The sequence below is a fragment of the Globicephala melas genome, chromosome X, assembly GCF_963455315.2.
Source record: "Globicephala melas chromosome X, mGloMel1.2, whole genome shotgun sequence".
NCBI classification, from domain to species: domain Eukaryota; kingdom Metazoa; phylum Chordata; class Mammalia; order Artiodactyla; family Delphinidae; genus Globicephala; species Globicephala melas.
In genome coordinates, this window is record NC_083335.1 from 84436947 (window position 1) to 84458700 (window position 21754).

The 21754-nt window shown below is 55.2% G+C and overlaps 3 protein-coding genes across 8 annotated transcripts in view; 1 reads left to right on the forward strand and 2 right to left on the reverse strand.

Moving 5' to 3' along the window:
• Positions 1–1920, reverse strand: part of PPP1R3F (protein phosphatase 1 regulatory subunit 3F) — a 15532-nt gene extending 13612 nt beyond the window's left edge. For both annotated transcript variants that reach the window (XM_030846772.2, XM_030846771.2), the window contains exon 1: positions 913–1920. In XM_030846772.2, coding sequence (XP_030702632.1) covers positions 913–1913 — 1001 coding nt within the window. In that variant the 5' untranslated portion in view covers positions 1914–1920. The remainder of the gene's footprint in view (positions 1–912) is intronic.
• Positions 1656–20796, forward strand: FOXP3 (forkhead box P3). Of its 4 annotated transcripts, XM_030846778.2 has the most exons (13): positions 1656–1836; positions 5380–6999; positions 13538–13769; positions 14291–14395; positions 14483–14621; positions 15014–15101; positions 15171–15275; positions 16165–16252; positions 16452–16532; positions 17309–17459; positions 18146–18222; positions 19412–19513; positions 19734–20796. In XM_030846778.2, the coding sequence occupies exons 3-13, from the start codon at positions 13560–13562 to the stop codon at positions 19881–19883; spliced, it is 1296 nt and encodes a 431-aa protein (XP_030702638.1). In that variant the 5' UTR covers positions 1656–1836; positions 5380–6999; positions 13538–13559; the 3' UTR covers positions 19884–20796. The 4 variants fall into 4 exon arrangements, with proteins under 4 accessions (XP_030702638.1, XP_030702637.1, XP_060149040.1 ...); XM_030846777.2 differs by having other exon boundaries at positions 15014–15275; XM_060293057.1 differs by lacking the exon at positions 14291–14395.
• Positions 20721–21754, reverse strand: part of CCDC22 (coiled-coil domain containing 22) — a 13340-nt gene continuing 12306 nt past the window's right edge. For both annotated transcript variants that reach the window (XM_030846773.3, XM_030846774.2), the window contains exons 15-17: positions 21674–21733; positions 21519–21593; positions 20721–21103 (exon numbers count right to left, since the gene is read on the reverse strand). In XM_030846773.3, the coding sequence (XP_030702633.1) occupies positions 20990–21103; positions 21519–21593; positions 21674–21733 (249 nt within the window). In that variant the 3' untranslated portion in view covers positions 20721–20989. The remainder of the gene's footprint in view (positions 21104–21518; positions 21594–21673; positions 21734–21754) is intronic.

A 21754-nucleotide genomic window follows, 5' to 3' on the forward strand; every position in this document is an offset into this window, starting at 1 on the left:
AGAGCCACTGCTTCTTGTGAGAGCAGGGGCTCAGCCCCTCAACTCCACAGGAGATATCAGACCAAATTAGAGCAAAACAGTAAAGAGACTGCACAGGCTTCAAGGTCAGACATGGTCAAACTGGAAAAGCCAGGAGCCATCACTTCCTCAACCAGTTTCTCCCTCTAGAACTCTGGCTTCCTGCTCCATCAAATGGGGATCAGATTCCCTGCCTCCCACTGGTAAGGACCTTGGTCCACACTACCATATCACTGCAGTTCTCTCCGCTCCAGCACACTACCCTTCGTTCACACCAGATTCAGTCCCACCTCAGGACCTTTGCACTTGCTGTTCTCTCTCCCTAGAACACCTCTGCTCCCATTATGTGTGCAAAACTATTCCTCTTTATCATTCAAGGCTCAGTTTACACAGTACCTCCTCAGAAAGTCCTCCTTGTTCCCTTTTCTACAAACTCTCTCCCTCCCCATATCTGTGCATAACTCTTATCAGCATCCAGGACTCACTTTCTCAAAGGCCTTCCCCAAACACCCTACCTAAAGCAGCTATTCCCTCCCAAACTGTCCCCTTACTCTATTTTACTTTCCTCTCAGCAGCTAAACTTATTCGTCTGTATCTTATCCACCTGCTGGTTTTTTCAAACTGTCTCTCATAAAAGCCTGTATGCTCCCTGAGGGCAGGTAAGATGTCTGTCTTGTTCAGGGCTTTACAGTGCAATTCAATAAATGAATGAAACCCCAGTAATTAAAACACAGCCTAGCACATGTTCGGTCTCCATTACTCTTTGACCGACTGACTGAACGCGCCCTCCTCCCTGTCCTGGAGAGCAGGCCTCAGGGGCTCCTGGGTCGGAATGCTTGTCCTCCATCCTAAACACAGCACTGCGTTGGCGGAGGTGGCGCTGGCAGACATTACCTGCGCCTCACCGGCTTCATGCAGCTCTTCAGCTGCCTGGCCTCAGCCTCCACGGGACCCTGGCACTCGGGCTGTGGCTCCAGCTGCTGCAGCTGCTGCTGCTGGGGCAGCCCTTCGGCATCAGTGGGTGTGGGAGCGGGTGCAATCCGGAGCAGGACTGTGTAGTTGCGGCCGTGGTTGTTGGCCCAGAAAGTGCCCTCGGGGGTCTCATAGCGCACCACGAAGTCCAGGCGCGCCCCATCGCCCGCACCCTCAGCAAAGGGCAGCTGGAAGGCAAAGCGGTCGGTGCGGCCGCCGTCGTCGGGCGAGGAGGCGGGCGCCTGGCCGGGGCCCAAGCCAAGGCCCAGATCCAGGATGGGATCTCCTGCTCCTGGTCCTCCCGCTCCTGCCCCCGGCGGGCTGCGCGGGACGTAGCGCGCTGGGTGGTCGCAGAAGGAAGCCCAGCCGTCGTGTGAGGCCCGCACGTGCACCGCCTTCTCAAAGGAGCGGTTCAGCACGCGGACCAACCCGCGCAGCACCGGCGGGCGCCCCCCAGGCACCCACACCCCGGCACCCCCGGGGACCGCTCCGGGAGGCGGCAGCAGTGCCTCCAGCTCCACCATGACGCGCCCCAAGCGCTCCAGACGGCCCGGCGCGGGCGGCAGCGAAAATGTGGGCACCAGGTAAAACCCCCCGCCAGCGGGAACGGGGCACAGCGGCGAGGGCTCGGGGCAAGACTCCTCTTCCTCCTCCCCTTCATCCCCATCCTCGCCATCGTCGTCCTCGTCAGCCCCGCCGCCGACGCCATCTTGCCCGGCCGCCACCGCCATCTTGCCCGCCCCGGGCCCGCCCCACGGCCGGTAGCGGCGCAGCTGCGCCAGCGGCAGCCCCAGGGCCTCGTCGGCGAACAGCACCCTCCGCGGGGCCACCGCTGCCTCGACTGAGGTACGGGGCTCGCCCGCGGCCGGCGAGGGGGGCGCGGGATGCCGCAGCGGGGGCTCCACAGGGGCCGTGCGCGCCATACCGGCGGCGGCGGCGGCGGCGGCACCGACGGCACCGGCAGCGGGACCGGCGGGGGCAGGGCCTGAAGGGGCGGGCAGCCAATGGGAAGGCCAGCGCCGGGGGGAGGGGGATACGACTCACGGGGGGGGGGTCGTAGGCGGCGAGACGACAGGTATAGCGGAGAGCCAATGGGGAGCCGCGCACGCGTGACGTAGACGGTGAAGCGAGTGCAGGGGAAGCACGCAGCCAATGGGGATACCCGAGAGTGGGCGGTGTAGGAGGCGGGATGATCGGGGATCAATGGGGATGCGTGAATGGTGGGGTGCGGGGTCCGGGATGAAGAGAGCAGAAGTAGGACAGCTAATGGGGAAGTGTGAGCGGGAGCGGCGTGGGAGCGGCAGGGAAAACGGAATGGCTACAGGCGATGGGGGCAGCAGGGAGCGAACGGAGAGGCCGGAACAGTAGGAGATCCATGGGTTGCGTAGGTAGTGGGACGGAAGGTAGAGACAGCGAACAGCCAATGGGGAGCCGTGCAGCGGTGACGTAGAGGAGGGATGACGATAATGGCTGCAGCGAGCCAATGGAGAGTCTTGTGAGTGTGCACTACGCCTTCAAGGGGCGGTGCCAGGGCGGAACTAGCCAATACGGAGACCAAAAGGTGACCAAGAGGCGGTATGTGAGTGGCCTCGGAGGCGGGACTGGAGGGGAATAGCCAATGGGGTGGGTGATGAAGGCGAGAGCGAGGAAGAGAGGTAGCAGATAGCCAATGGAGGAGTCAGAGTGAAGGCAGTTGAGACCTCAAGGGGCAGTGCAAGAACGGGATGAACCAATGCTGAAGCTAGAAAGTGTATCGGGACAGAAAGACCCGGAGGTGGGACGGGAAAGAGCAGAGCCAACGGGGATGTTGTAGCTGGTGTGAAGGAGGGGATGAACAGCCAATAAGGAGGCTAGAGGAGAGGAAGGTTCGTAGGCCGTCTGAGCTGTAGAGTGGTCGGGCCTCTGAACCGTAGAGTGCAGGCAGCCCTTAGAAAGAGTATGCCTCTCATGGATGGATTTACCTTCTCCTTAACCCTCCGTGACTCCCTATTGCCCCAGGGCTATGAATGCCCAGAGCCCCTGAAGACCTAGACTGCATCCTAGTGTGAGCTCTGAGAAAGCAAAACGGACTCTCCTGTTGCAGTTAGTGGGTCTGCCCAACCCAGCTCCGAGCCTTTGCTTGAGCGGTGCCACCAGCCGAGAATGCCCCTGATTATCACCCTCAGTGTTCTCCAGGACTTGGCACCATTGTTGAATGAATGGCCAAATGAAAGGTTGAGTTTTCGGGGAAGATTAGCTTTTTCTAACTCCAGCTCAGAAAACACTGACCGTGACTATGCAGCCAGGAGTTGGTCGGGCATGTTGGCAGATATTGACTAACGTAATCACAAATCAAAGCCCTGTCTTTCTTGCGGGACTGAAGCTCCACACCCCACAGTGGCCTCACCTCCCTTCTTTCTGTCCCCGGTCTCTGCTCCTACTGTTCCCTCTACCAGGAGTGCTGCTCCTTCTTCCTCATCTAGTGGACTCCTTTCATTCCCCTTTCACTCTTCCTTTGAGATCCCACCTTCCGTGGGAACAGAATTGTAGCTTGTGTCCACTGAACATGGCCATTCATACATTCCCCCTTCATCCTGGGAGGATTTTCTGAACACCTACTGTATGCAGGGTTCTGACAGCATCCCTAGGAGGGAGGCAGTTCCACCGGCGGGCTCCCCTCCTCAGGTCTCAGTGTCCAGGGTGGGGTTATGGGCCAGGAACCAATCAGTATGTTTAGTTGCAAATAACAGGGAAAACCCCACAAAATAATATGGGCTTAAACAAGATAGAACTTTTTTTTCCTCACCTAAAAGTTCAAGCTGTTAAGTAGTCCAGGGACTCCTTCCTGCCCACAGAGTTAGGGTGTTGTCTGTGTCCCGGTGTGGCCCCAAGACTCTCATCCTTCAACAAATCCTGTCAGCTCTCCATTCGATATATTTCCCGAATATACCCTCTCCCCACCCCCTCCACTGCCAACGCCATCATCAGTCGCTGATGATGTAGCGACTGCAGTAGCCTCCCTCATCATTGCAGTAGCCTCCCTCTCACTGATCCCTCTGCTTCCATCCTCACTCCTAAAGTCCATTCTACACTCAGCAATCAGAGGGATCCTGTTAAGTCCTAAGACAGTTCACATCTCTCCTCTACTCACAACCCTCCCATGGCCTCCTACTCACTCAGAGTAAAAGCCAAAGTCCTGACCATGGGCTACAAGGTCCTGCATGGTTTAACGGCCCCCCAGTCCCCTCTCTTACCTCACCTCCTACTCCTCTTCCTCTCACTCACACCATTCTAACCACACTCTTACCTCCTTAGTAGACCTTGAGCAAATCGGACACACTCCCACCTCAGGACCTTTGCGCTGGCTGTTTCCTCTGGAATTACTCAGATATCTACATGGCTCCCTTCCTCACCTCCTTCAAGTCTTTGTCAAAGGCCCACTTCTCTGGGGACTTTCACCAACCTCTCTATTTAATCCTGTCCACTCTCCCCCGGAAGCCTCCCATGTGAGAGGATATAGTCCAGTGCAGAGAGGAGATGGGGACCTCTGCCCACCTGACCCCTCGGCCCTCATTCTGCAAGGGTCCTGGCTCTCAGCAGCAGCAGCATCACCCGTCACTCAGCTTTCCTCCTTCTTTTCTGGCACTCCTCTCATGGAGCAAGTGACAGTAAGGGAGAGATGGTTTGGGGAGGATGTAGCCCACACCTCGGACCCTGAAAGAGAAAACCAGCCCCCTCTCTCAGGAGGGAACAGGTCCTGAGGCAGGGAATGGGGCCTCGGCTTCTAGAACTGACCTGGTTTATAGTTACATGGGACATGTAGGGAATGTTCAGAACCAAGTCGACAGGGAGCAAGGGGTCATTAATTAACCTTAGGGACATCCCTAAAGTTGGACTCCCTCCTGATGAGCACGCGCCTCACCCCCTCTCTTGCTCCCAACCACATGCCATATCTTTTAAGCCCCTGCTGTATGCAGGGTCCCTGCAGGCCTTCAACCTGAGACCTCACCCCACTTGGTGCCTCCCCTGCCTGCCTGGCACACACAGGCCATCTTTGGGTCTCAGACATGTCCCACCAACTCAGAAGCCTCAACCAGTGAAAGTTTTGTTTTGAACTAATGGTAGGGAGGGTTGGGTTCTTTTTTTTTTTATTGCTGTTGGCTGATTTTTTTTAGGTTTTTTTTTTTTTCTATTCACCTATTTTTTTTTCTCTTGTCTTCACAAAGCCAGGCCACCAGCCCCCTCTGGGCTTTTCCAGAAAGGTGAGTCTGAGTTGAGGAAAGAGGCTCTCCTTCTTTTGAGGATTTGGGAGATGGTGGGAGGAAAAGAAGCAAAGGGGTAAAGGGGGGGTCTTGGCCAGTAGGTTTATACCATGTGAATAAAAATCTGTTTCCAATTTCTCTTTCCCAGGCCTGAAGCCAGTCTTGCAGACGGGTTGGAGTGGACATTGGATGACAGAACTCTGGGTCATGCAGGGCACTGGAGAGCCAAGGGCAGGGAGTCTCAGCCACAGCCTGTCAGGAGAAGCCCCTGGGGGCTGGTCTCCCCTGTTGACCATTGGTTGGAGGGGGTGCCTGCGGAGGTGAGGAAATGCAGCCGCCAAGTCTTGGACAACCTGAAACCTTCAAGCCCCCAGAAGAATCTCCAAATCTCAGAACCTCCCTATCATTGCAGCCTAGAATTTAAAACCTGAGACCGTTGTGCTCAAGGAAACCTGGCGGTTTCAAAGCCCAGCACCAATGGAACGCAGGGCCCCTATCCTCCAGCTCTGTGATATTGGGCAAGTTGCCCGACTACTTCGTGCCTCCGTTTTCCCCATCTGTATAACGGCCATGACGACAAGATGGAAATCCAAGGGCTGTGGTGAGGATTGAACACGATAATTGTGAAAAGTGTTCGGCGGTGCATCTGGCACATGGAAAATCTGAGAAATTGTCGGCTACGGGGATGATGGTGGATATTTAGAATCCTAAATCCTTGGAAACTGGGACTTTTCGAAGTAGAAAATCGCAAAGGCTGAGGGCCTCAGAAGCATCGGGCCATGGTGTCCCTGACCATGAGAAGGTTGGGGTCCCAACGAGCCTCTCTAGGCTTTGTGAGGATGGATTCATTAATACTGGGGCCTGGTTGGGACCTTCCCCTCTGGGTCAGAGCTCTCAGGCCCTAAGATGTAATGAGGCAAGACTTTTCTCCCTTTCCTCACTCAGTGATGTTCAGTGGATTCTGGGAGCCAATGATTCTCAGACTCTTGGATTCTGTGAATTGTCGGGGGTAGGGAGGGACTCCCTGATTTTTTCTCCATGAAGTAATTTCCATGCCTCTCACCCTCTGTGAGAAGATGGGTTGCAAGAGTATCCGGAGCTCCCACCCCTGGGCAGTAAGACCGTGATGACCGTATCAATTCCACTTAAGGGGAAACTGAGGCCTGGACCAGAGCAAGGCCTCTGGAAACGCAGCCCTATTCCATTTCTTTCCCTGGTGTTTCCCATCCACATGTAGCATCTCAGTTCCTTTCTTCCTTTCCCCAGAGACCCTCAAATATCCCCTCACTCACAGAGTGGCATCTCTCCCTGCCTGGGATGTCCCTGTGATTTGAGTTCTTTTCCCTTTTTTTCTAACTCTACACACTTTTGTTTTAAAAACTGTAGTTTCTCATGAGCCCTGTTATCTCATTGATACCTCTCACCTCTGTAGTGAGGGGAAGAAATCATATTTTCAGATGACTCGTAAAGGGCAAACAAAAAACCCAAAATTTCAAAATTTCCGTTTAAGTCTCATAATCAAGAAGAGGAGAAACAGAGCGAGCGAGTGAGAGAGAGAGCGAGAGAGAAAAAACTATGAGAACCCCCCCCACCCCGTGATTATCAGCGTACACACTCATCGAAAAAAAAAATTGGATTATTAGAAGAGAGAGGTCTGTGGCTTCCACACCGTGGTTTTTCTTCTCGGTATAAAAGCAAAGTTGTTTTTGATATGTGACAGTTTCCCACAAGCCAGGCTGATCCTTTTCTGTCAGTCCACTTCACCAAGGTGAGTGTCCCCGCTCTCCCCCACCAGATGCGGGTCCAGCGGAAGAGACGACAGTGAGGTAGGCACTGGGTTGGAGGGTAGTCAGGGGCCCTCGGGGACCAGCAAGACACACGCAGCAGCTCCTGTGATCCTGGTCAGGTAAGGTATTTTTTACAGTAATAATACTAATAACAAACGCCAGAGGACTGATAGATCAAGTACTTAATCAGTGCTGAGGCAGAGGCAAAGATAAATAAATGGATCGATGTGTGGACGGGTAGGATTTTTTAAATATATCAGCTGCCAGTCTTTATGAATCTCAGAGCTTTGAACAACTTGAAACACTGTCCAGGTGTAACTGGAAATATCAGCGACGTCTCTGACATACCTTTGGCTCTTCTCTCTCGATATCTCCCGTCCCTCTCTGTCTCACTCTTTTCGTGATTCTCTGCCCCTCTCTTTCTGTTTCCCTGGCACGCAGACTCTCCACCCCTCTGTCTTTCTCTGGCTCTGACCATCTCCCCTGTCGCTGTCTCCTCCAACTTGACCACACTCCATTTATCTCCTTTCCTCCGTCTCTCCCGCCGCCTTTCCTGCTCACTCGTCTTGCCTTCCCCCTGCCTGCCTCTCCCCCTCTACCCCCAGCCTCCAGCACAGAGCTTTGTACAGTTGGCGCTTAATAACAGTGTGTTGAGTAATGTCGAGGAGGACATTTACATTTTACAAGAATGAGCATCAATTCTGTTTGCCCCAATCGAAAGAGGATTGTGGGCTGTCGGGTTGGGCTGAGCACTTAACTTGAACTTGCGCTTGCACCGCATGAGGAGACCCTCCAGGGGGGCACTTCACGCAATTGTCAACCATGGTTTAGCTGTGGGATTCTACCCTCAGGACCTCGTGTTGTGGGGGGAGGGCCAGGATCCATGTCCAGGAACAGAGCAGGCCATTCAGGTCTGGGGTGACCTCGTCTCTGCAGGCTTAGCAAGTGCTCACTGAGTGTTAACTGTTAGTATTTTTTAACCAAATTAGAATCATGCTATCTAGCTATCTATTGCTTTTGTTTCTGCTTTATTCAATGAATAGGAGCATTTTTGTAGGTCACTGAAAAATGTTTCAACGTATGATCTTTCATAACTGTTCAGACTGTCCTCACATTGGTATGAACCACGACTGGTTCGACCAAGTGCTGATTTTTGGACATTCGGGTTGTTTCTAGTTTTTTCGCATAATCATCCCGTATTAGTTCCTCGGATTCCTACAAATCGAGTGGCTAGGGCAAAGCGTTTGTGCATTTTTAAGGTTTCTGACCCTCTCTGCAAATTGTTCTTCCAAAAGGTTGTCCTGTTTTATGTTCCCTCTACTCAAGCTAACCGTGGGTGGGTATTGTCATTTTTTAATCCTTTCTCAACATAACAGGTAAGAAAAATATTACCATGTTGTTGAAATTTGCATCTTTCGATAACTTACACTGTTTGTTGACCATATGTGCTTTTTTTTTTTTTTTTCAGTTGTCTGGTCAAGTCCTTAGTCCTAATAGGGTGTTCATCGTTTTTATTTATTGATTTGTCACAGCTCTTTATATAAAAGGATATTAGCCTTCCATCAGCCGTACATATATAGCAAATATTTTCTCTCAATTCATCATTTACTGAAGTTGTTTTGCTATTTGTTCATGCTGTTTTGTGATGCTTATGATGTTTTTATATTGTCAACAAGGTTAGTCTTTTCTTCTACGGTTACTGTCTCTGGTTTTGTGCTTAGAAAGTCCTTTCCCACTTGAAAATGAGATAAATGTTCACCTGTGTTGGCTTTTATTCTCTTTTATGGCTTCATTTTTTCCACTTACTGTAGAGGTTACGAGTGTGGGTACTGGAGCCAGACTGTCTGGGACAAACCCAGCCTCAGCTCAAGCAATTCGTGTGATTTTTAGCCAGGCATTTAACTTCTCGATACCTCCATTTCCTCATAGGTACTGTGATGGTTATAATAGTACTGACCTCAAAGGTTGGTTGTAAGGATTAAATCTCTCAACGTTGTTAGATGCTTAGCCTAGGGCCTGGCATACAATAAACCCAAGATCCATATAAGATTATTATTTATCTCTTTAATGGATCTGGAATTTATTTTAGGGTACATGATGAGGGTGACATTTCAAACTGGGCAGGAAGGGGTTGGTGGAAAAATGGACTGGTTAGTCATTAGCTTTATTTTCCCCTTAATTATCCCAGAACCATTTGTTAAACAATCTATTCTCCAGCGTCCCCTGGTTTGAAATGCCGTGTTCATCACAGACTCCATTCCCTCTAGACATTGGTCTGTATTTGAGCTTTTCCATTCTGTTCTGTTCCTCGGTGTCTGTTCTGGTGCCAGGGCCACAGCGCTTTGCTGATTGTTGCTCTGCAATACAATATAGCACCCGGCCGAAGGCCCTGGCATCTTGCCCTTTGTTATTCCTCATTATTTTGGAATAACGAAGGATCAGCTCCTCCAGCCAGAGACCAACAACTGTTCTTATTTGGAGCATCTCTCTCTCTCTCTCCCTCTCTCTCTCTCTCTCTCTCTCTCTCTTTGTCTCTCCCCATCTCCCTGTGTTGTTTCTGTCTCTCTTGTTCTCTCTTTGACTTTCTGCTCCTATGGGTTCCTTCCCCCTCCTCACTGTCTCTCCTTCTCTCGGTGTCTCTCACTATCTCTCTTGTTCTCTTTGTTTCTCTCTGTGTGTGTCTATCTCTGTCCCACCTCATGTCTCTCCCATCTCTCTCTGTAGCTCTTCTTCTCTGTGTCTCTCTGTTTGCCTATGTCTGTTTGTCTATCTCTGTTTCTGTCTCTCAGCCAGTCCCCTGGGTAGAACGGCAGTTATCGAATCAAAGCCCTACAGACACCTAACGGCTCACTCAGACACAGAGCACAAGGCCCCTGGCCCTCATCCGCTCCACACCTCTCCCCTTCCCAGAGTACAGAGGGGCAAATTGAGGCTGGGAGATGGGCGGGAGGGCCTCTCTGAAGGCCTCACAGAGATGCAGTGGTAGAGTTGAGACCCAAGCTCAGATCTCAGGACTCTCAGTGGGGCCCTGGCTCTGTGTCTCTCCCCCACAATGGGCCTCAGTTTACCCCTCAGCACCCATGACAGGGGCAGGGGGACCCTGGGCTGTCTCCCAGCTGCTGCCGTTCCCCCTTCTACCCTCTCACAAGTTGGACCCTCATGGTCACAGTGTGGGGCTAGCCTCACAAGAGCTAGGCTGGGTGGGGTCCCAGGGCCCCATGGGTCAGGAGGCCTCATGGCCAGAGGGTGGTGATACTAGAGGGACATAAGTCAGTCGGTATATCTGTGGGTCTGGCTGTGGACAGAGCTCAGCCGTGTCCCCAGAGTTGGCACAGATCCCTGGGATCCTCTATCCCACGGCTCCTCCAGAGAGCCTGGTGGTAGACTCTACCGGCAAAGGCCAGGGCTCTGACTGCTCCCACCATGAGGTCCTAGCTGAAGGTCTGCCAGCCTCAATGTCCCCTTCCTTCCCTCCCCATCTCTGGCAGAATGGCTGTGAGTCTGGGAGCGCTGTCCCAGAATGGACAGGGAGATGGAGGCCCTGCAGGGGTCCATCTACTGATCACCAACATTTTGTTAAGCATTTCATGTGCGTTAACTTTGGAAGATGGGTACAATTATTGTCCTGTTTTACATATGAGCCCAAGGAGAGTTACAGCTAGTTAGTTTCAGAGCCTGGCCCCAGGCTGGGGGAAGCAGAGGGGACGATTCTGACCCTCCTGCCTTCACAGAACTTAGGAGGGAGGCTTGCTGCAATTCCAGGCCTGGCAGGCGGGAGGCACTAGGAACTTCGGGAAGTTCCAGTGATTTTGGACACCAGGGACATAGGCCTTCACCTACTGAGAAGTTGGACCCGTGGACCCCACAGAGTCTGTGGGTTTGAGATTCTGGGATCATTTGAATCTAAGAAATGATGTTCTACGATTCTGAGGTTCTAGAATAGTACCATTTGAAGACCCTGAGGGTCCCAGTCTCTGTGGGGTCTGCATGGCGCTCCCCAAGCATCAAACCTTGGGCCTCTCCATGGCCCAAAAAGGGCCGGGTCTACAGGGCCCAGGGCTTGTCATGGTGGCCAGACGGACGTCACTCACCACATCCGCCAGCACCCACATCACCCCACCTGGGCCTGGCCGGCTGCAGGACGGGACGGCCAATTCTCGGAACGAAACCCGTGGGGTAGGGTACCTGCCCCCTTCTCTTCCTCCTTGGTGCCGATGAAGCCCAGCGCATCCGGCCGCCATGACGTCAATGGCGGAAATATCTGGGGAAGTCGGGGGCTGTGACAACAAGGCCCAGATGCAGACCCCGATACGAAAACACGAACTATGTCCCAGAAACATCCTCCATGTGGCTTCTAAGAAATAGTCAGAAAAGGATGCCCCAACAGACAGTGCAGGAAGCCGGCTGCCCAATCTGGCCCTCCAGGTACCCCACCACGAGACAGACCATATCCACGGCCCCCTTCTGAGAATGTATCTATGCTGCCCTGAGTCAGGTTGTTGCAGATGTGTCTGAGGAGGCGATTTCTTATAGGCTCTGGCCAAGGGTCCAGGCAGCTTGAGAAGTGACCACAGGCTAGCCGTGTAGGCCAGGCCAGAGCGGTGGAAAACATCCACTCATTCACCAAAATCAGTATTGGTTCGCTCAGGTCTTCTGTGACAAAGTACCACAAACTAGGTGGCTTAAATAACAGAAATGTTTTGTCTCACAGTTCTGGAGGCCAGAAGTCCAAGATCAAGGTGTCAGCAGTGTTGGTTCCTTGTAGGGCTACGAGGGAGAAATCTGTTCTCTCTCCTAGCTTTGGATGGTTTGCTGGCGCTCTGACATTCCTTGGCTTATACAAGCAACACCCTGATCTCCGCCTTCATGCACTCATTCAGGCCCTTGTTCTGAGCCTCCGTAGACCCAGGCTCCTGATTCTCACGCAGTAATGTTCTAAGGCCCCGAGAGAGTAAGGGTTTAAATACCTGGATTCACACCCCCACCTCCGTCAGCACCATAACTCTGGCGACCCCCATGAGCTGCAAGCAAAGAAAGAAAGGAGCAACTGCCCCCTCAGAGCCCTTCTTCTGCTCCCCAGGGCTGCTCTCGGCAGCTGTGTGCCCAACCCAGTGCTATGGGGCGGGGTGGGGAGACACACACATACACACACACACTTTCCGGAGAAAGAAGTAGAGATCTCAAGTCACCATGGGGCTGTGGGACACTGTACCTGGTTGTCCCCTTCAGTAAAATGGAAGTTGGGCTTGGCAGTCCCTTCCAGCTCTGGCTTCCTCTCGGATTGGTACTCTAGCATTCCGAGAAACCAAGGCCCTGCCCATCGGGGAGTGTAAGGTTCTGGAGCCATTCTGGAGGATTTTCTGGATAGGGCTTGGATAGGGGAAGAGAGGAAGAGCGGGCATTCCAGGCAGGTCGAATAGCATGAACAAAGGCTTGGAGGCAGGCCTGAAGAGCAGAGATTGGGATGAACTCCGGTGGGAGCCGAGTCGAGGAGCTCGCACAGGCCCCGGCTCAAGAGAGCCTGTCTCTCCTCCTCTCTGGCACCTGCCCTGCCAGCTCCATGCGGGGCGGGAGCCCAGAGATGATCTCAGATGGAGAGCTCCAGACTCCTGTACTCAGCTTCCACACGGCCTTGCCACTTGCATGTCTAACACCAGAGTCGTCATGTCCCTCCACACCTGGATCACCACCCCCAACCCTGCTCCCCCATCTCCCCCATCTCAGGTCATGTCAGCTCTGTCCTTCCAGCTGCTCAGCTAATACCCAGAAGTCACCTTGACCCTCCCTCTCTCACCCTCCGCATCCAAGCTGCCAGCAAATTCTCCTGACTCCACCTTCGAAACATTAACTCCGAACCCACCCACTTCTCACCATCTCCACTGTCATCATCCTGGTCTGGACTGTTGCTTGCCTGGACTATTATAGTAGCCTCCTCACTAGTCCCCCTACTTCTGCTCTCACCTTCCTAGAGTCTGCCCCCCTCACAGCAGCCAGAGGGATCTCTGGAGTCCATGCCCACCTTGCACTCCCAGATATACCCGTCACTGGGGTAACATAATGCTCCCAGGAGAAAATCAGAAAGCAGCCCTCGTGGGATCAGCAAAGGTCGTGTGGCCTATACCGGGTTCAGGGAGGACAGGAGGGCTGAGGCTTGAAGAGCACCACTCAAGTGCTGAGACCTATCCTGGCTGAGGCCCCACAAACCACCCCAAATTCCCCACCACCCTCAGGGAGGACACCTCCCCAACAGGCCTGTGCCAGCGTGTACAGGCACGCTGTGTGCTGGCTCCGTGTATGTCTGCACGTGGCGTGTGCTTGGAGACACAGGCACACCCGTGCTCCTGACACCGAGTATGTGTGTGCACACGCGCACACACGTGACCAGAGCTGGGGCCCCTTTGGGACACACCCCAGCCAATGCCTGCTCTGACCAGAGGGGGTGTCCACATGGTTCAGATGGTTGAGCATTTCACACACACCCCAGCACGTTTGTAACTCCTTCCCCTTGTGTCCCCGCAGCCTGCCCTCGGACAAGGACCCAATGCCCAACCCCAGGCCAGCCAAGCCCTTGGCCCCTTCCTTGGTACTCAGCCCATCCCCAGGAGCCTTGCCCAGCTGGAGGGCTGCACCCAAGGCCTCAGACCAGCTGGGAGCCAAGGGCCCAGGGACAACCTTCCAGGGCCGGGACCTCCGAGGTGGGGCTCACGCCTCCTCTTCCTCCTTGAACCCCATGCCACCATCGCAGCTGCAGGTGAGGCCTAGGGCCCAGGATGGGGCAGGCAGGGTGGGGTACCTGGGCCTATAGGTGCCGACCTTTACTGTGGCACTGGGCGGGGGGCCCAGCTGGGGCACAGGAAGTGGTTTTCTGGGTCCCAGGCACGTCTGTGACTTATGCAGATGTCACGGGGCCAAGAAAGTCCCCACTTAGCAGGTCTCAGAGATTCGAGGCTCTCCGCAACCTCCCAATCCCTGTCTCAGGATAGGAGACCCTATCATGGTCCCACAGGCATAGCCATGTGTGTCTCCATCCCCCTGTGACAGAGGGCTTGGGGCCCAGGGAGGTGAGGTGACAGGATGGAGGCCAGCTCTGCCACTTATTAGCTGTTTGATCTTGAAAAAGTCACCCAATCTCCGTGAGCCTCAGTTTCCACATATGTAAAATGGGGTTGGTCATTCTGCCTAGTACGTGGGGTCGTTGGTGAGGAGTATACGGGTTAGACATGTAGAACAGTGAACATGAGGATGGCATCTCACCCGCCTGCCTTCCCCCAGCTGCCCACAGTGCCCCTCGTCATGGTGGCACCCTCTGGAGCACGGCTGGGTCCCTCGCCCCACTTGCAGGCACTCCTCCAGGACAGGCCACACTTTGTGCACCAGGTACCAACCCAGAACAGGCAGGGAGGAGGGAGCAGGCGGGAGAACTGGGGAGAGGACCTGGCTGAAATGGACCCCATGTGCCCCTAGCTCTCAACGGTGGATGCCCATGCCCGGACCCCTGTGCTGCAGGTGCGCCCACTGGACAGCCCAGCTATGATCAGCCTCCCGCCACCCACTGCTGCTACGGGGGTCTTCTCCCTCAAGGCCCGGCCCGGCCTGCCACCTGGTAACACTGTACCCCACAGCTCCACAGAAGCCCAGAGCCCCCAATCCTTGAACATAAGTGGTGTGGGCTGCTGACTTGCGGCCCTCAGGAGGCCAGAGGTGTCAGGTCTTATCATCTTGGAAACTCCAACCTCTAAAAATGTCAGGCTCAGAACCTTAAAGACACAGAGTGTCAAAATCACGGAACCACAGATCTTTGCAAAGTTAGTCGAAATGTCAGCGCAGTCTTTGAGCTGCTCCACCAGTAGCCTTGGAGATTAGGGACCACAGAGCCCCCTGGGAGTCTGGGCCTGCAAAGCTCAGGAGGGTGGGAAGCTCAAAATGAGAGGCTTTGTGGGCCGAGCTCCAGAGCCTGGCCCCCAGCCCCCAGAGGTGCCCTGTCCCCACCTGCAGGGATCAACGTGGCCAGCCTGGAATGGGTGTCCAGGGAGCCAGCACTGCTCTGCACCTTCCCAAGCCCCGGTGTGCCCAGGAAGGACAGGTCAGTGTGCAGGGCTGGGAAGGACCCTTGCCCTGCCATCCCCTCCTCTGACACACTTTGTCCCCCCAGCACCCTTTCAACCATGCCCCAGGGCTCCTACTCACTGCTAGCAAATGGTGTCTGCAAGTGGCCCGGATGTGAGAAGGTCTTCGAGGAGCCAGAGGACTTCCTCAAGTGAGTGGGTCAGGCCTGTTCCGGTCCAGGGGGGCCCCAGTTTGTGGGAGGAGGTCTGGGGTGCAGGTCTCAGCTCAGGCCTCATCCCGATAAGGGGTAACATGAAAGAGGCAAAAGCTGAGACTGCGGGTTCAGATCCTGGCTCCATCACTCACTGGCTCTGTGACCTTGGGCAAGTTACTTAGTTTCTTGGAGCCTCGGTTTCCTCATCTGTATAATGGGGGCATCATAACAGAGGTGTGTGCTATGATTTACCTCCATTTTACAGACAAAGAAACTGAGGCCAAAGAGGTTAAGTGTCTTGATCAAGATCACCCAGTTCCTGAGTAACAGCCAGCCTCCGGAATCCACACTCCTAACTGCTTTGCCCTGCTACCCCCCCTCATGCCAACACACCAGCCTTTTATTGATTTTATTGACCCCCAAAGTCCCAGATCCTCACAATGGCTATTGCTGCCTCCTCTCAGCCCCATCTCTCTCTCTTTCTCACTCTCTCTCTCTCTCTCTCACACACACACACACACACACACACACACACACCCCTTTTCCAACCATACCCAACTATCAGTGGCAATTCAGTGCATCCCGTCCTCTTCACAACCAGGCCTTCGCACAAGCTGTACTCTCCACCGGGAATGCCTTTCCCACTCTCAGCTCACTACCCTTCCATCATCATCTCCAGCACCCTGGACATACAGTAGATGCCAAGTAGCATATGTTGAAGGAATGACAGGTGTGAAAGGAAGACTGAGGTAGAAAGAGGGGAGGGAGGCTGAGGCTCTGAGGAGAGACCTTCCTCCCAGAGGGTCTGAGCCCTCCCCACTAGGAATGTTGAGCCGAGAAGCCAGGCTCGCCATGGTCACCCGCATGGACTCTTTCCGCTACCCAGGCACTGCCAGGCAGACCATCTCCTGGATGAGAAGGGCAGGGCACAGTGTCTCCTCCAGAGGGAGGTGGTGCAGTCTCTGGAGCAACAGGTGACATGGGGGGGGCGGGGGCAGGGGGGCGGTGGGTGAACCGTACGTCCACCCTGTGCCAGGATACAAGCTCACCCAGGATGGGGGCTGGCATGAAGGAAGGAAGGGGGCAGGGCACTCCCAGGGAAGACCACAGCCTACACAAAGACGTGGTGGAGAAAGATCAGGTTGAGGCCTCACTCTGTGCCTGTCCTCACAGCTGGTGCTGGAGAAGGAGAAGCTGGGTGCTATGCAAGCCCACCTGGCTGGGAAGATGGCCCCAACCAAGGCTCCATCCACGGTGAGCCACCCCAGGCCTACAGGTTGCACAGACTGCTGGGGAGCAGGGGAGAGAGAGGCCCTGCAGGGGGCGGGGGACCTATCCTTGCACCCAGGCCCTGGGATCTCTGGGCCCCTGTCCCCAGCTCCAAACATGCCCAGACCTAGGAATCTGTCCCTTTCTACCTACAAACCCTCTGACCTTAAGATCCCAAATCATGATCTTGAGTTTGCAAAGCAACAGCAAATCGCCAAACACTGAATGCAGACTGTGTGCCGCTGGCAAGACCAGCTATATAACTCACAGGGCCCAGTGCAAAATGAAATCACGGGGCTCAGATTTCAAAATGACGACCGCAGAGCATTAAACAAAGTGCAGGGCCCCAAGACCTTCAGAGATCACATAGAAGCTGGCCCTGGGTGTCAGGCACTGTTTGTGAGCACTTTGGTGATGTTAACTTATTTAATCCCCATGATGCATGGTGAGGTAGGTATTACTATCATCCCCAATTCACAGATAAGGAAAATTGAGGCCAGGGAGGCTTAGGTGACTTTCCCAAGGTCGCAGTTGGGTAGCAGAGGAGCCCAATTCAACCCTAGCTCGTGGCCCTGGCACTGGTGTGCTACACACACTAGTGTCCATAGCCGCACTTTAATAAATATGGCTCGTGCTGCTTTGTGGGATTCTACATCAGAGTGGAATTGAGAAGAGGGTGCCCTTACTTTTAAAAACACTTATTTAAAACTAAAGTGGCAAGTTTAAGCCTCTGGGTCACCAGCCTCTCCCTCTTCCCCCAGGCATCATCCGACAAGGGCTCCTGCTGTATCGTAGCCACTGGCACCCCGGGCACCACTGTCCCAGCCTGGCCGGGTCCCCAAGAGGCCCCTGAAGGCCTGTTTGCTGTGCGGAGGCACCTCTGGGGCAGCCATGCAAACAGCACGATCCCAGGTAAGGATGGTACGTGCCCTACGTGGTGCCCTCTGAGCCCCTCATCTCCCTGCCTGGTACTGGGCGGGGGACTGCTCTTCCCCACCACTGCCACCCAGCCTTTGGAAACTGGCAACTGCTCGTAAAAGCTTCCTCTCTGGATTTCCATGGCCTCCAAGCCCCCATTGTGGTCTCAGATGTCTAGTCCTAGCCCTGTCTCCCCTGAGGATTAGGGCTCACTCACTCTGTGCTTCAGCTACTCCATTTGGTCATCAGAAGGAAGAGAGCTAGCTTAGTAATTCCCAGGGACTCTCCCTCTCCCCACCAAGGAAAAGCAGGGTGACTCGCCCAAGCTCACCAATCCCCTACTGCCCGCAAAGTCTGGGCTGTGGGCTTAATAGCGATTAGGGCCTTCGAGTGCCATCCTGACTCCGCCATTTAACCAGTTACATGCATTTCATGGGGAAGTTACTTCATTTCTTTTAAGCCTTGGGGAGAATAAGCCCCATTTTGGTGGAAGCGGTGCAAAGGGGAAATGATATCATTTATGTCAAGTGCTTAGCAAACAGTGACTGGGATCCTGGAAAGCGGTATTCACGGTGGGATTTCAGGCATGCAGACTCGACAGCCGGTCGGTCGAGAGCAGAGGGTGGGAGAGGGAGCGAGGAGTTCCCTGACGGGGCCTGATCCCACCGTACCTCTGCCAGAGTTCTTCCACAACATGGACTACTTCAAGTTTCACAACATGCGGCCCCCTTTCACCTATGCCACCCTCATCCGCTGGGTAAGCAGAGTGCCGGGCTGAGGAGAAGGAAGAGAGGGCGGGGTGGAGGATCTGCCTCTCTCTGAGCACCCCCAGGCGGGCTCCTGCCTGAACAAACCCACGCCTCAGATGTGATCCCCCATCTTCACCCCAGACCTGCCCCCAAACCCACAACTAGACTGCCATCCAAGCCAGTGCAAGCTAAAAGCTGGCCTTCAACACACCCCCTTCCTGATAGCCACATCAACTCCAAACCTAACTGCCTCCTGGGCCTATAAATAGCCCCCAAACTAGCCCCCAAACTCCTTCACCAGCCCAGACGTACCCCAGTCTGCCGACACATTCCCCCCTAGACCCTATCCCTAACCCCTTCCTGTAACACCTGACCCGTCCCAACCCCTTCATCCTCATCCCCCTAGTGCCTTCCCAGAGGCTTCACCAGAGCCCACCCGGACCTTTATCCTAGGCCCACACCTAACCCTACACAATGCCCCCCACTCACCTACCTAGCCCCATCCCAACCCGGAGCCTCACCGCAGCCATGGTCACTGACCCTTGACGCAATTCCATTCCTAAATCCAAGCAGATCAAATTCCCGGACCCTTAGCCTCACTCCACGCCTAATCCCAGCCCTGACCCTTAACGACCACACACAGTCAACCTCATTCTTGACCCTGAAACTAACCACATCCCTGACACATAAAATAACTACGTAACTAGGCCCACCTCTGACTCCTGACCTAATGTCACGCGTCATCCCACCCCTCGCCCCTTGACTCACCCCAGTTCATCCCCAGCCTGACCTTTAACCAGCCACTTCCCTGACCTTTAACTCTGCCTGGTCCTTTACCCCTTCCAAATCCTTAACTGGACCCCACTCTCTGGCCCTTACCCTTCCCAAACCCTGAAACCTCACTCTCACAGAGAACTCCAACTCCAACTCTACCCCAGAAATTTAACTTAACTCTAGCCCTAACCCTGAAGCAGACCCCACTCCAACCTCAAACCTGATCCTCTACCTAACCCCATCCCAGCCCTACCCTCACCCCGCTTCTAACCCTGTCTCTGACCCGTCACCCCACACCATCTCCCTTCCTTCCCCCGTCCCCACAGTTCCACCCAGGTCAGAAGGCCCAAGGTGGGCCAGTGCCCCTCTCAGTCCGAATTTGGGGGAGCGGCTCCCCTTACCCCCACACCCCCTAACCTCCAGGCCATCCTGGAGGCTCCCGAGAAGCAGCGGACACTCAACGAGATCTATCACTGGTTCACACACATGTTCGCCTTCTTCAGAAACCACCCTGCCACCTGGAAGGTGAGCACCTCCGGAGGTGGCAGTGGCTGGGAGGGCCTCAAATGCCACTGCGGTGCTGGGTCAAGTTCAGGAATGGGCGGGCCTGGGACTGGGCTTGTAGGCATGTTGAGAAAGGGCAGGAGGTCGATTTTTGGTGGGGACTGCTGGCCTCAGAGGATGACTGCCTGCCTGCTCCCCTCCCCAACGTCCCCGGCCCGGCTGGCTGGTCCTCCTTCCACAGAACGCCATCCGCCACAACCTGAGCCTGCATAAGTGCTTCGTGCGCGTGGAGAGTGAGAAGGGGGCCGTGTGGACCGTGGATGAGTTTGAGTTCCGCAAGAAGAGGAGCCAGAGGCCCAGCAGGTGTTCCAACCCCACACCCGGCTCCTGACCTCAAAGCCAAGGAAAGAAGGAAGGACAGGGGCCAAAACGGGGGAGTAGAAGTGGCTGGAGGCAGGGGTGACCGGCCCTGAACGTCCCTGCAGGGACCAAGAAGTAAGGTGTGCACCATCTTGCTGGCCAGGGACCCTGCTCCCCAGCTGACTGCCCTCCTGGATCACATGCTCTGCACCAAGGCTGCTCAGAGGGACCTTGGCCCCAACCCCACACCCCCGCCCCAGCCCCCTGCGACCGGCTCTCCAGCCAAACTGAGCCTTCACAACCGACCACACACACAGCCTGCCTCAGTCGCTCTCACAGATGACCTTAGGGCTGGAAAGGACACAGAGAGTCGCAATCCTGTCCCTTGGACTCAATACAAACCCTAAAACACGAAGAGCCTGCCTCAGTACACTCACACCACCTCAAATCCGCAGTCACACAAACAGTCACACCCAAGCACAGTCCTGTCAACCCACATGCCCCAAAGCACACACCCGTAGCCAGCTTCCAGGCCCACAGGTGCAGCGTCACACGGGGCATGCCCAGACACCCGCACAGAAGCAGCCTCGGTACCTTCAGGATCTCAGGTCCCAGAAAGCCACACAGACACATGCTGGTCACACACGGTATCACACAGCTCCCGACACAGACGCTCAGTCGCACAGACTTTCTGAACTCACCTGCATATCTCACACACCCACAAAGCACCCCAGTGGGCGTCCTGAGTCCCACGCAGACACCCAGGGCCATGCACACCGACTCACCAAATGTACCCAGTGTCTCACCTGCCACCCGCCCCCTCCCCCATCCTGAGCCCTGTGCCCTGTGCCCCCATCCATGCCTCAGCTTAGACTGCAGACAGAGCCCCTCATTTATTTGAGATCCAAGGCCCCAACCCCCAGCACCCTCCGCAATAAACTGCAGCTGAGCTTCCACACTCTGGATGGTCGCCCCAGATAAGGGTTGGGGTCAGGTGGGCAAGGGTCTGGGGCCAAGACTACAGCAGGAGGAACTGGACCACAAGCAGAGGGCATGGCCCAGGCCAGTGCTTGGCCAGTGCCCCCAGCACCCCAAATCCCTGCCTGAGGCCTGGGGGAGACCTCTGCTGGGGGCTGCTCAGGCCTCACGGACCCGGCCCAGGAGGCCAGCATTCTCCTGGCGAAGGGCTCGGTAGTCCTCACGGATCTTCTCCAGGTTGCTGAGGGTCTTCTTGCCCATCTCCGTCTCAATCTAAGGCAATGCGAACCGCAGCCCTTCAGCGTGCAGGGCCGCTTTCCCAGCTCCTGCTCACCAGCCCCACCCCATCACAGCCACCCAGGGCCCCTCCCATGCTCCTTCCACCCCCTCCAACAGCAGCCTGCTCTGTCCCACCGCCAGGCCTCTGCACATGTCATCCGTCCACCTAAAGCATCCTTTGCTATGTGGCAGGACTGCCCACCACATACTCGAGCTGAAGCCTCTGCCAACGGCCCTGGGAGGCAGGTGTGAGGACCCTCAGGGGGAAGGAGGGGGCCAGAGCAGGCCACTGGGCTGCTCCAGGTCACACACACAGCGCCTAAGGGGCAGGGCTGTGTCTGGTTCCACAGCCTCTCTTGGCATAAACCGAGGAGCTGCCTTGGTTAGCCTTCCCAGCCCCAGGCCTCACCTGCTCCTCAAGGTCTCGAACCTCCCGCATGATTGTGCCCGTGTCCTCGATGGTCTGGATGAGCTGGCTGCAGTTCTGGGGACAGCAGGAGCAGAAGGCTTGCACCCCAACTTGGCCCCACCCCAGCCAGCCCCCAGGCACGCTTCTCCCCTCACCTCATGCAAGGCAGCTAGATACTTGTAGGCCTTCCGAACAGCATCGTCCTTTTTGGCATCCTGACCAGACAGAGGAGACCC